The following is a 12678-nucleotide window of genomic DNA, read 5'->3' on the forward strand; positions in this document are numbered from 1 at the left end:
CAGGGTGTGACCCTGCTGGACACATCTCTGCAAGGAGCTGGGCTGTGAGCCCAGCCCAGGCTGACCTGCCTGGGCCACTTCTTGTCAAGCTGTGCACTAAGCCTGGTAGTGTAGCTGCACCAGCGAGTGGCATCGCTTAGCCCTGGGGCTCAGACAGGTTTGAACTCAGGACAGCTGGCCTGTGCCATGTCTCACACAGCTGGTGCTGCTGCATCCACACTTCTACTGTTAGATCAAGGAGAGCAGGTGTGAGCATGTCTCCAGGAACCTGGGACACGCACCAGGCTCCCAGCCACAGTCTGCAGCAGATGGCTCTTCATGGAGACAGCAAGCAACGCAAAACAATTCCACGCACTCTCTGCAAGGCTTTCCAGTGCAAACAAAAGCATGTTGGGACAAAGGAAACGCCAAGTCAGCAGGGCTGTTTTTGCAAAGCTCTGGGCAAGCCAAAGCAGAGTGTCATAGCAGGGCAGCATCTAGTGCCACAACTCAAACCAAAAGGGCCTTCGCCTCTCGACTGGGCTGGGCTATTTGCTGCACTGGGCTCCAACCTGTAGCGATGCTAGTGTCCACAAGTGCCAAAGGGGCAGAGAACACCATTGCAGACGCACAGGAGAGCCCCACGCACAGTGTGCGCTGGTGCACCAGACAGTCCAAGGGGCAGGGAACAGATCTGCGAGCCGGCTGGCTTTTCAAGCTAAAGCTGATGCCCTGGAGAGGGCTGGAGAGGGTTGGGGAAGCAAACGCTCCCTGGCCTACCTGGAATCACAGTGATGGTTTTCAGCGCGCGAAGGACGCGGAACGTTCGCAGAGCCGAGACGTTTCCCAGATCCACAAACTCTGTGGTGTAGCTGAGGACAGGGGAAGGAAGGAGAGGTCAGAGGCTGCTCCAGCGTAGCGGCTGGAGGCAAGGGGTGCGTTCGGTCATGGTCACCTCCAGAGACAGAAGGGGCAAAGGCTGCAGCGCAGGCGGCATAGCCCTAAAAGAGCCTACAAGGGCTGGAGAGGACTCGTAGCGCTTCCTGGCTACGTGCAGTGACTGAGGGGGAAGGACCGGTGATGTGCTGCCCTGACAAGGCTGGGAAAGCTCCCAGGAGCAACACGCCCAAGGTCTAGTTTCAACCAGGACAGCCAGACCAGCTCATTCCTGAGGCGCTGCAGTCTTGGACCGTGGCCCCGCTGTGTTAGGTGCTGCACAGGCACAACACAGATGTGCCCCCTGCCTTCACAGGAGGGTTGTAAGGGCATTTTAGACGCGCACCTGCTAGGGAGGGTCGCAGTAATACTTGGTCCTGCCATGAGTGCAGGAGACTGGACAGGATGACCTCTGAGAGCCTGATTCTGTCGAACGCCTCATATCCACACGCTGCACTTCTACAGCTCCCTCAAAGCAGGGCCAACCCCAATGAAATCACCCCAGCCAGGGCGTTCTCAGACCGGGACTTCAAAACTTCTAACGACAGAGATTCCACCACCTCTCTAGGCAACGCATTCCAGTGCTTCACCACCCGCCTGGTGGTGAAAGAGCTTTTCCTAATATCCAGCCTACACCTCCCCTTCTGTAACTTAAGACCATTGCTCCTTGTTCCGCTACCTGTCACCACTGAGAACAGCCTCTCTCCATCCTCTTTAGAGCCCCCTCCAGGAAGCTGAAGGCTGCTATCAAATCACCCCTCACTCTTCTCTTCTGCAAACTAAAGAAGCTGAAATCCCTCAGCCTCTCCTCATTGGTCATGTGCTCCAGCCCCTTAATCCTTTTTGTTGCCCTCCGCCGAACCTGCTCCAGCACGTCCACATCCTTTCTATACAGGGAGGCTCAGAACTGGACACAATACTCCAGATGTGGCCTCACCGGTGCTGAACGGGGGGAATACTAACTTCTCTAGATCTGCTGGAAATGCTTCTTCTAATGCACCCCAATATGCCATTAACCTTCTTGGCTACAAGGGCACAATGGTGACGCATATCCAACCTCTCATCCACTGTAATCCCCAGGGCCTTTTCTGCTGCACTGCTAACTAGCCAGTTGGTCCCCAGCCTGTAACAATCTTTGAGATTCTTCCATCCAAAGTGCAGGACTCTCACTTCTCCTTATTGAGCCTCATCAGATTTCTTTTGGCCCAATCCTCCGATTTGTCAGGGTCACCAATCATAGCCCTTCTTGTCTACATGGGATGCAGCTACTTCACGGACTGGCCAACAAGGCCAGGAAGTGGGGGCGTATCCCCAGCATCGACTACACCTGCAGTAACATCTCTGGGTATTTCAGAAGCATTTATTTCCAATTCTTTCTATGCGGCACACATGCCAGTTTGGTGACTGGGCTTCCTGCCCATATAGCAGCCCTTACCGCAGGTACTTACGCCATCACGATAACGCTGAAGTCCAGCCAGTTCCACGGATCGCGCAGGAATGTGAATTGGTCAATGCAGAATCCTCTGGCTGCTATCTTTATCATGGACTCAAAGGTGTAGATCCCAGTGAAGGTGTATCTGAAAGCAGGAAGAGTGACTGTAAGTGGTTCCCCCTGACGACAGGGTGCCTGGTAGCTAGACCCCCTGCAGAGCCTAGAGGCTTGGGGTGTAGGTCTGCAGCCCACCCCTACAGGCTGTGGTCTTAGTTTGGGGCATGGCCCCGAGCATCTGGCTCCCTTTGCAGGGGGGTGGTTCTGTGGGGTTCCGTCCCCTCTCTGCCTGGGGAAAGGTTCAGAGGCTCCTTCCCCCAAAGGCCGACCTGGTGACAGCTCTTCCTCCTGCCCCGCATGTGCCAGAGCCAATCCTACCTCTTGGCTGGTCAACCCTGAACGGGGCTGGCTTCTCCTCTTTTACACTCCCTCCAGGCCTGACACTGGCTGCCAGTGAACTGGGGTGGGGTCAACTGGGCAAACAGGCTCTGTTTAAGCCCTGCCTTGCCCAGCCTTCCTCCTACTCCCTTACAGTGACTTTTCCTAAGTAGGCTTTTAAGCTGCTGATGAAAAGGAAAACTAGCCAAGACACTTGCAAAAATGCGCTTTGTCCACAGGAGGTACAGGCCCTGGGACCTGCCTGCCTGGACATCTTTTGAGGCACTTCCCAAGGCTGCTGACCTCTGCACTCCACTAGCATTAGCTAGCTGGGGAGCGTTAATGTCGAGGGGCCTCCCCCTCTCAGCAGCACAAGCAAACGAGTGCATGGGGTGCGGCTGCTAATGTCGGTGCAGGGCCTGCTGGGCAGGGCTCCTGGTACACTGAGCACTTGGGCAGCCACCCAGGAGAGATTTGAATGCTGCCCAGCTGGTTAGCAGAGCACCCGCTGTGCCCACAGCCGGCAGCCTGTGCGTCTATGGGTGGTGCACATTCGCACATGCCTGGGTGCACAGAACAAAACTTACTCTGCATAATGGATGGAAAGAAGCTAGCGGGGACACGGCTGCTGGGTGCTTCGAAAACTCTGGCCCCTGTTTAAGTGCCTAATTGGGAGGCTCTTTGGAAAATTTGGCGCTGCATCTGGGCACTGAACCCCGGGAAGCTGGCCTGAATGTGTGCGTGCTGAGCCCTGCAGACCCTGCTGCCTGCATGTTCAGACTGGTCCCTGCGCTTGTGAGGCCTGGGGTGGGGCAGGGCACGATGCCCGTTTTCCAAAGCCCTGCCACGCCTTTCCCTTGGGCCTGTCCAATAAGCCAGATAGCTCTCTGCAGAAAGCAGCCAGGCAGCGAAGGGGGCCCCTCTTCAGCGCCCGCCGTCGAAGGACAAGCAGCCACGTGGGAAGAGACTCACTCCACATTCTTGGCCCACGGCGGGGGGTCGCTCATTGTCATGAACACGCAGTTGGTCAAAATGGTGATCATGATGAACATGCTGAACAATTTGCAACCCGGTCAAGGAAAACGCCCCTGGATGTGTCACAGACCCCGGCCCCCAAGTCCTCGCCAAGGCTGGCGTGGTGGAAGGCGCATGTGCAGCATTCCCTCCCAGCTCAGCCCGGGAGCCTGGCGCCCAGGAGAGACACCCCGCACTCCGCTCGGTGTGGTGCAAAGACAGAGGAAGCTTGAACTGTCCCACCTGTGTCCCCTTCTCTACGGCCAGCTCTGCTGCCTGCTACAGCTGCAGCAGCGCCCCAAACGCCAGCCCCCCCAGTGTCTCTCAGCCTCCCAAACTCTGTCACTGTGCAAACAGCCCCCCCACAGCTCTGAATACCGCGTGCCTAATGCTCCCCTGCCCTCCACGCAGGAAGGAGGTCAGGGCAGCCCCTCAGCCCCAGAGGTCAGACTGGGTGATCCCAAGGGTCCCTTCTGGTCTCCAGCATCTGTGACTCTCCCACCCAGACCAGGGAAACCCTTCGTGGTCCATAATCTCCCTGCTTTCCATATGGTTGTAGTATGATGGGGTTTCTGGGCACAGCTAGGGAAGTCATTCCAGGGCATCTTTGCTTCAAACTGGGCTACTCACAGCCCCAGGCTGGGACTTCCTTCTCACTAAGGCAAAACCAACCAGCCACCACAGCACCTCTGCCAGCCCCACAGGCCAGCCAGAAACCACACAAGCAAACCCACAGACTTCCCAGCTGCTGCCCCAGCCCAGCCCAGCAACCCCCAACTTAGGTAAGAAGTTCTCAAAACCTATTTCACCAACTCCACACAGATTCTTCTGGGCGCTGAAGGGCGCAGCCACAGTCCCCAGTCAATATACATTTGGATCCTACCCATAGCAACGTGCTCATCAATCCTACAGATCTAAACATCTAAGGGTTAGAGAGAAAAATTGTTAACGTGGCAAAGTGAGATACTACACACATCAGTTACAGCTATGGATGCAGCCAGCAATGTTCTATCCTGCCTCTTGAAAGTCTCTGAGAGTCCATCCCATAAGGGATATAACCCTGGGTCACAAAGCTTCAGTTCCTGGAGAATCGCAGATCCGGCCAGCTGGGGTCAGCGCGCTGGAACACGGAGCCTTTGAAACAGGAACAACAGACAAAGGGACAAGCTGATGAGATCTAAATTAGCTCTTTTCACTCAATATCCACTTGAAATCAGTGTGGATAATACGGTGTTCAATGTTCAGCAGTACTGCTACCGGATGGGGACTGGTTGACTAAACCACAGTTCTGTAGAAAAGGACCTGTGGTTTACAGTGGATGAGAAGATGGATATGAAGCAAGTGTGCCCCTGTAGCCAAGAAGATTAAAGACATATTGAGGTGCATTATAGGAGCACTGGCAGCAGAAGTCCCCAGTATTGGGCATTGGCAAGGCCGCACCGGAGTATTGCATCCAGTTCTGGGGCCCCCAGTACAGAAAGGACGTGTGTGAACTGGAGCAGGTCCAGAGGAGGGCAATGAAAACGATTAGGGGGCTGTAGCACATGACCTATGAGGACAGGCTGAGGGATTTGGGCTTCTTTAGTTTGCAGAAGAGAAGAGTGAGGGGCGATTTGATAGCAGCCTTCAACTTCCTGAAGGGGAGCTCTAAAGAGGATGGAGAGAGACTGTTCTCAGTGGTGACAGACGGCAGAACAAGGAGCAATGGTCTCAAGTTGCAGTGAGGGAGTTATAAATTGAACATTAGGAAAAAATACTTCACTAGGAGGGTGGTGAAGCACTGGAATATGGAGGTGGTGGGATCTCCATCCAGAGAGGTTTTTAAGTCCTGGCTTGACAAAGTCCTGACTGGGATGATTTAGTTGGGGTTGGTGCTGCTTTCAGCAGGGCTTGGACTTGAGGACCTCAAGAGATCTCTTCCAAGCTTTTGATTCTACAATTTGTAGTGGCATTCAAATGGTAAGTGACCAACCATCCCATATTAGGTGGGACGGTCCCGTATTTGGGACGCCAAAAAGGCCTCCCTGCTTATTTTTTTAAAAGGGACTAATTGTCCTGTATTTGAGCCCAACCCCGCTGACCTCTTTTGCCAGCAGCTGCGCAGGTGCAACTGCTGGCTGGAGTCACTTCGCCGAGCCTCAGGGAAGCGGGGGAGCATGGGTGGCTGCTGCTTCCCTGCCACTTCCCTGGGGCTCCCAGGGTGGGATGGAGGCTGCTGCTTCCCTGGGCTTCCGGGGAGGGCTGGAAGCTGCCTCCGCTTTCCTGGCTCCCCAGGGCTGGGAGGAGCCACCCTTTCCCCCCCGTATCTCCCTGTTCTGTAGTTGGCACAGGGAGATACGGTTGCCCTGTCAAACAACTAACAAAGTTTGGAAGCCGTACGAAAGGAATAAATAAATAATAAGACAGAAAATATCATAACGCCACCGTATAAGTCCGTGGGAGGCCCAGACTTTAAATACTGCCTGCAGAGCTGCTCAGCCCATCTCAAACATACATGTATACTAGAATTGGAAAAGGTGTACAGAAGACCAGCACGAGTAACTGAGGGAACAGAGCAGCCTGCATGTGAATAGAGATTAACATGGCAGGGGCTTTTCAGTCTGAGAAAAAAGATGGAGGGAGGGAGAGGGTGGTGGGAGCGGGGATAGGAGAGAGGTCTGTACAGATATGACGGGTGTGGAGAAAGTAAATAAGGAAGTGTTATTTGCTCCTTCATGTAACACAAGAACTAGGGGTCACCCAATGAGATGAATAGGCAGCAGGTTCACACAAACCAAAGGAAACATTCCTTCAGGCAATGCACAGGCGGCCTGTGGAACTCCTTGCCAGGGGGTGTTGTGAAGACCAAGACTTTACCAGGGTTCAAAAATGAATTTTAGCCACATTCATGGTGGATAGGTCACCCAATGGCTAATAGCCAAGATGGCCAGGGAGGCAGCTCCATGCCCTGGGTGTCCCTATCCTCTGTTTGACAGAAGCTGGGGAGGAATCACTTGCTGATTCCCTCTGGGGCACCTGGCACCGGCCTCTGTTGACAGATGAACCTTTGGTCTGACCCATTCTGGCCATTCTTGTGTTCTCTAGAACAATTCCCAGCCTGGCAATAGCTGTGTCTTCTTTACAGGCCAAAAACTTGGGAGTCCTGCGGGACAATCACTGGGAGAGGGTCACCGGCTTATCCAGTTGGCCTCTCTTTCGCCCTTGCTAATGCTACGTATCCTGTGTCCAAGGCATGACAGGGACCCTTTACACAGCCAGCCCGACGCTGATATCTCTTTACCCACAGCTCAGTGCATGCTGCCCTGTTCCCACCAGTCGAGGAACATCCAACATCTGCTGCCTCTGTTGGTGGAAGCCAGGTTCAGGTGCATCATCCACTCCTGGAGGTGCCCAGCAGGGAGGCGCCCAGTGTCTGTGGTTCCAACAGGCCGGTTGAAGGAGCGTGGATAGATTCCTGGTGTGCCGTGCCAGGACAAGTGGGACTGCGCCCAGCACGGGAGAGGTGGGTGTGAACAAAACAGAGAGACAGAGCCTGTAGGAGGAGTAAGGGGAGGAGAGACGGAGAGACCGACGGGAGCTGAGGTGTCAGAGGGGGCCGGGGAGTAGTGAGAATGAGAACAGAGCTGCTGGTGGGGCTGCAGCTTGGAAGATGGTGGAGTCGGAGACACGTAGTCCGAGTCCCAGGAGTGTGAGGTAGGGCTGGGGAATGCGGGGTGGCTCAGCCAGGGCGATAAGGGCAGGCTGTGGGTAGGAGACAGAGTGAGTGGGGCCAGAGGGAGGTTAGCCGTGTGGAGGGAGCGTGAGGGGAGGTGATGGTGGGAGAGGTGAAACGGCTGGCAGCGGCTAGGGTAGGGGAGTCAGAGATGACTCCATGTCTTGAGGGAGCAGCAGGATGGAGAAGCAGGTGGTGGGAAGGGACATGAGTGGAGGAAGAGCGCTCAGGGCAGAGGGTGAGTGGGCGCCCCAAAGGAGGGGCTGGTTCCCACTGTCAGACTGGCCAGAAGGGAGGGGTGGGAGAAGAGGTGGATTTGGGAAACCTGCTGCAGACAGCTTGGTGGGGGGCAGCTGGAGAAGAAGGAGCAGGGAGAGGGCAAAGGATAAGGGCAGGGCTGGGAGCCTGCAGCTCGGACCCGGACCCAGACCCCTGCTTCATTTGATCGAGCCTGCTACAAATCCCCACGTCACAGGCCAGAGGTCCTGAGACCCGGCAGCCCAGGCTGGGCCTGGAGCACACCACCAGCGCCCTGAGCCCATGACCACTGCAGGCCGGGCTGGATAATGCGCAGGGGCCCTAGGGGCTGCTGGCCAGGGCCCTGGGCTACATAGGGCCACAAAAAGGCCTCCAGGCTTCCACGAGTGGAGGTCTTCGTCTGGGGCCCTGGTGCAGGCATTCCAGCCCCCGAGCACTGTCCAGCCCTGCCTGGGGCCGTTCTCCCTGCTGGGTGCGAAATGCATTGCCATGAGCATCGGGAGAAGCTCCCTCTCTGCCCTGCCCTGCCCCCTGCCTAGCAGCTCCACTCCTGTAGCTCCTGTTGGCTGGGATATGGGAGCTGCAGTGGCTGGTACCTGCGGGCAAGTGTGGAGCAGAGCAGGACATGCTGAGCTGCCTACTTCCTGGCCCCCACCGAAGGGGAGCTGCCCCAGTACGCACCTTGTGTCCCAAGCCCCTGCCCCAGCCCTGAGCCCCTCCTGCACCCTAACTCCTGCCCAGACCCAGAACCTTCACCCCACCCTCCTGCCCTGAGCCCCCAGCTGCACCCCAACGCCTCACCCCAGCCCTCCAAGCTTGTCCCCGAGCCCTCATCACTTCCCACCCTCTAAACCCCTCGTTTGGGCCCCACCAAATCGAATCACCTCCAGCCCCAGCAGAGGGAATCTGGCCCTGGCTACAGACGAGGTTTCTTTTTCCTGTCTGTGGTTTTTGGGTTGTGTGTGGCCCCCGACTGATTTTCCTGGCCCCTGGCAGGTGAAAGTTTCCCCCACCTGCCCATAGGAGTGAGAAGTGCTCCACTGACAGGAGGGGTGCACCTGTCTGCAGACTCAGGCCACTCCTGGAAGAATTCTTCCACCGAGGGCTGAAGGCAGCTGACCACACATTCCAGCCGGTGTGGCCAGGCGGAGATGCGAAAGGGGCCCTGGGAGGGACTGGTACCAGGGAGGCTGAGGCAGGAGAGAGACCCAGAGTGCCAGAGGCCACTGAGACAGGGATGGGGACTTCCAAGAGGCCCAGGCGGGAAAGTGAGAGGAGCTGGGGCAGGGCAGGGGGGCAGACCACAGCCAGGCGGAAGGGGTTCTGGGGCCGAGGCTGGATTCTCCTGGGACACAGCAGCACCTGCCCAGTGGCCTTGAACATTCACATGTTGCCACTGCCACTGCTGGGCTGGGGCTGGCACCAGCAGCCCTGGGAACAGTCACCTCCCAGCAGGGTGTGTCGTGCGCCGGGGGGCACAGCACGGGCGAGGGGGCTGGGGTTTCTGGGGGCAGGGCTCTGGGCAGTTGGGGCAGAGGAGTTTGGGGGGCACTGCGCAGCGGGAGCGGGGAGGTCTGTGCGTATTGTGGCGCTGGGTGCGGTGCCTGAGTTAGGAATGGCCGTACCCCAGCCACCCATGGTTGTTAGGAGTTATAGATTTTAGAAAATGTTTCAGTTCTCAGCTTCACAACAGAGGTGTGAACTTGGCCCCAGCCAAGGTGTTGGGCTGAACAATGGGCTGGAAAATAGGTGCTCAGACACTGAATCTGCATCCCAGCAATATGGGGCCTGGCAGTGCAATGCAACCCACGGCTCAGCTGAGCTGGGCTGAGCAAAGGAACTTCCATCGGATGCCCAGACATCCTTTCCATGGCAATGACTGGGGTGTGCTGGCAAACCCAGCAACCAATGGCATTTTGGCACAGTGACTCACCTGGGCCAGGTGGCTCTGACCCTCAAGACCTATGGAAAGGAGAAAGAGCTTTGTCCCTGGACACAGGGGAGAACCATGTGGTGGACATAGCACCACTTCTTCCATATCTTGAAGGCCTAAAGGTCCAGCTTCTTCCTTGACTGGTTCAGGTTTTATCGCTTTCCTAAAGACAGACTTTAGTGTTCTCTGCTTGCCACCATAAACTTTTGCATCCAAAATCTCTCGATAGCATGACAAGCTGTCACATAGGAGATGTGCAACCTTGGAAGAGTGATCAGTCAGATGATCACGAGTCTCGATTGTGTGGATGATTTCATCAGCAAGTTTAAAAATGTGGTGAAGAGACTTCACTGTAAGTCCATTACCTTCTTTCTTTGTTGTTTCCCCTTTTTCTTCACCCTGGCTTTCCTCTTCAGATGTTTGCTTATTTAGCTCTCCAGGTCTTGAATACTTAGAGGTTCTGAATGAGAAGTAAGCAATTCTGTCGAATCTTCTTCATCGATGTTGTCAAACACCGTCTTTGATAGCATCACCAACCCCTTTAGAATTGTGGTCTCCTAGAAACCAACAAAGTCATTCACTTCTTCAGGATAGATTTTGTTCCACATGCCGTTCATGCATCGAACACTTATTTTATCCCATGCTGTGCCAATGTGCATCACTGCATCCATTATGTTAAAAGATTTCTAAAATTCCTGCATGGTTGTTTTTTTCACCATCTATATGCTTCATGTGTCTCCCGAATGCCTTACAGAGATAATAGGCTTTAAAGTTAGCAATCATACTTTGATCCATCGGTTGGCTCAGCAACTTAGTGTGTGGTGGTAAAAACTCAACTTCAAAGTTGGGGCATAATGATTCATAATCTGTCATGTGCACCAGCATTGTCTACAAGAAGAAGAATTTTAAATGCTAGATTTTGCTCTTTCAATATTTTTTCATTTCCAGAACAAAATAATCCTCAAACCAGTCATGCAATATTTGATTTGTTATCCAAGCCTTTGACTGAGACTTCCATGTGACAGGGAGATGAGAAGACATAATTTTTCATGGCATGAGGGTTCTCACTATGATAAATGAGCACTGGTTTAATTTTCTTGTCTCCCTTGGCATTGCCACCGAGCAAGAGCATCAGGTGGTCTTTTGAAGCCAGGCATACTTTTTCATTAACAGAAAAGCAGGTTCATTTCTGCATTCATTTCTGATAAAGTTCCATCTCACCCACATTAAAAATGTGTCACAGATCACATCCTCCTTCCTGAATGATCTCTCTCAACTTTGCCTTGTACACTTCAGCTGGCTCCATGTCAGCACTCACTGCTTCCTCTAATGCTCTTGAACCCATAGAGTGACTGGAAACCATGAAACCAGTACCGGTTAGCATTAGATGTTTCTTCTTTAGAAGCATCTCCCATCTCCTGCTTCTCTTTATGCTTCAGGAATTCAAATAACCTCAGTGCCTTCTCCTGAACATAGGCATATTCTGCATATGCAAGTCATCCAACCACACAGCCAACGTTGTCTCCATCGTTGCCATCACTTTGCTTCTTTGCTGAGCAATCTGGACAAAAGAATGCTGTGCTTTAGCCTTTTCCATTGTATCAGCAGCATTCTTGGCAATGGGATGAACCATTGTCAGAGGCAGGCTAAGATGGCGAGCAAGAGCAGCAGCCTGTTCACCATTTCTGATGAGCTTTATCACATCAGTTTTCACAGCGAGACTCTCACTAACATGTTGCCTCTTGCAAATAGCACTTAACTTTGCACCAACTCTTGCTTTCCCAGTCACAGTTAAAGGATTACACAAACATATAAAGTATGAGCACTCACAATGCATTCACTTCAAAACTTACAGACTGTAAGGAGGATAATGCAAAGGATTGTGGCACCTTGAAAAACGAGTTAAGTGTGGATCTGTGCGATGTATAATGAATTTAGTTTCCTTTATTAATCTGTGACTTATATGCGAAACAATTTATAACAACGCAACTTATAACAGGGACCCCCTGTACATGGAACAGTTCTGGTTCCAGTACACACCTTGGGGGACTCGCTGTTATTTAACTCTCACCCTTCTGAAAACTGACCATGTATTCCTACCTTTTGTTTCTTGTCTTTTAACCAGTTACTTACTGATCCACAAGAAGACCGCCCCTCTTATCCCTGACTGCCTGCTCTGCTTTCTGAAAATACCAACATACAGTATCAAGTGGATCACCCTTTCCCACATGTTTGTTGGCCTCCTCAAAGAATTCTAATAAATTAGAGGTATGATTTTCCCTTTACAACAGCCATGCTGAGTCTTCCCCCTGAGCACACATATAAATTATTTTCATCTACGTGTTTGATGACTTTATTCTTCACTATAGTTTCAACCAATTTGTCTGGCACAAAAATTATGCTTACCAACCTGTAATTGCCAGGTTCACCTCTGGAGTATTTTTAGAAAACTCACATCCCATTAGGTACCCTGCAATTCTATGGTACAGAATCTGATTTAAGTGATTGGTTACACACCAGAGTTAGCAAGTCTGCAATTTCAAATCTGAGTTCCTTCAGAACTCAAGGGAGAATTCCAGCTGGGCCTGGTGTCTTACAGCTGCTCAATTTATGAAAGGATATGAATGTATGAGCACTTTGATGGCACCTCTCCTGAGGGGGTTGAAGGGTCCCAGCATGTAGAGGGCCGGGGTCACACTGAAACGGAAGATTGCTTTTCCTTTGTTTAGAACGATGAACGTCTGCAAAACCAAGAGAGAAGAAAGAGGCGTTATTCCCTCCTGACAATATGCACCCACACTCATAGTCCAGAACATAAGACAACCCCAAACTGAGCTCTTATGTCCAAAACAAAGTAAGCGGCTCAATGAACTTCGCTCTGGACTATACTCTGATCAACACAAAAAAGCTGTCAAGTAGCACTTTAAAGACTAACTAAATAATTGAGCTTTTGTGGGACAGCTCAATTATTTTGTTAGT

At 52.9% G+C, this 12678-nt stretch overlaps 1 protein-coding gene across 3 annotated transcripts in view; it reads right to left on the reverse strand.

Moving 5' to 3' along the window:
• Positions 1 to 12678, reverse strand: part of SCN4A (sodium voltage-gated channel alpha subunit 4) — a 196797-nt gene that overhangs the window by 103260 nt on the left and 80859 nt on the right. For all 3 annotated transcript variants that reach the window (XM_074979090.1, XM_074979089.1, XM_074979088.1), the window contains exons 3-6: positions 12320 to 12440; positions 3755 to 3842; positions 2364 to 2492; positions 760 to 851 (exon numbers count right to left, since the gene is read on the reverse strand). In XM_074979090.1, the coding sequence (XP_074835191.1) occupies positions 760 to 851; positions 2364 to 2492; positions 3755 to 3842; positions 12320 to 12440 (430 nt within the window). The remainder of the gene's footprint in view (positions 1 to 759; positions 852 to 2363; positions 2493 to 3754; positions 3843 to 12319; positions 12441 to 12678) is intronic.

This window comes from Carettochelys insculpta, chromosome 28, assembly GCF_033958435.1.
Source record: "Carettochelys insculpta isolate YL-2023 chromosome 28, ASM3395843v1, whole genome shotgun sequence".
Taxonomy (NCBI): Eukaryota; Metazoa; Chordata; order Testudines; family Carettochelyidae; genus Carettochelys; species Carettochelys insculpta.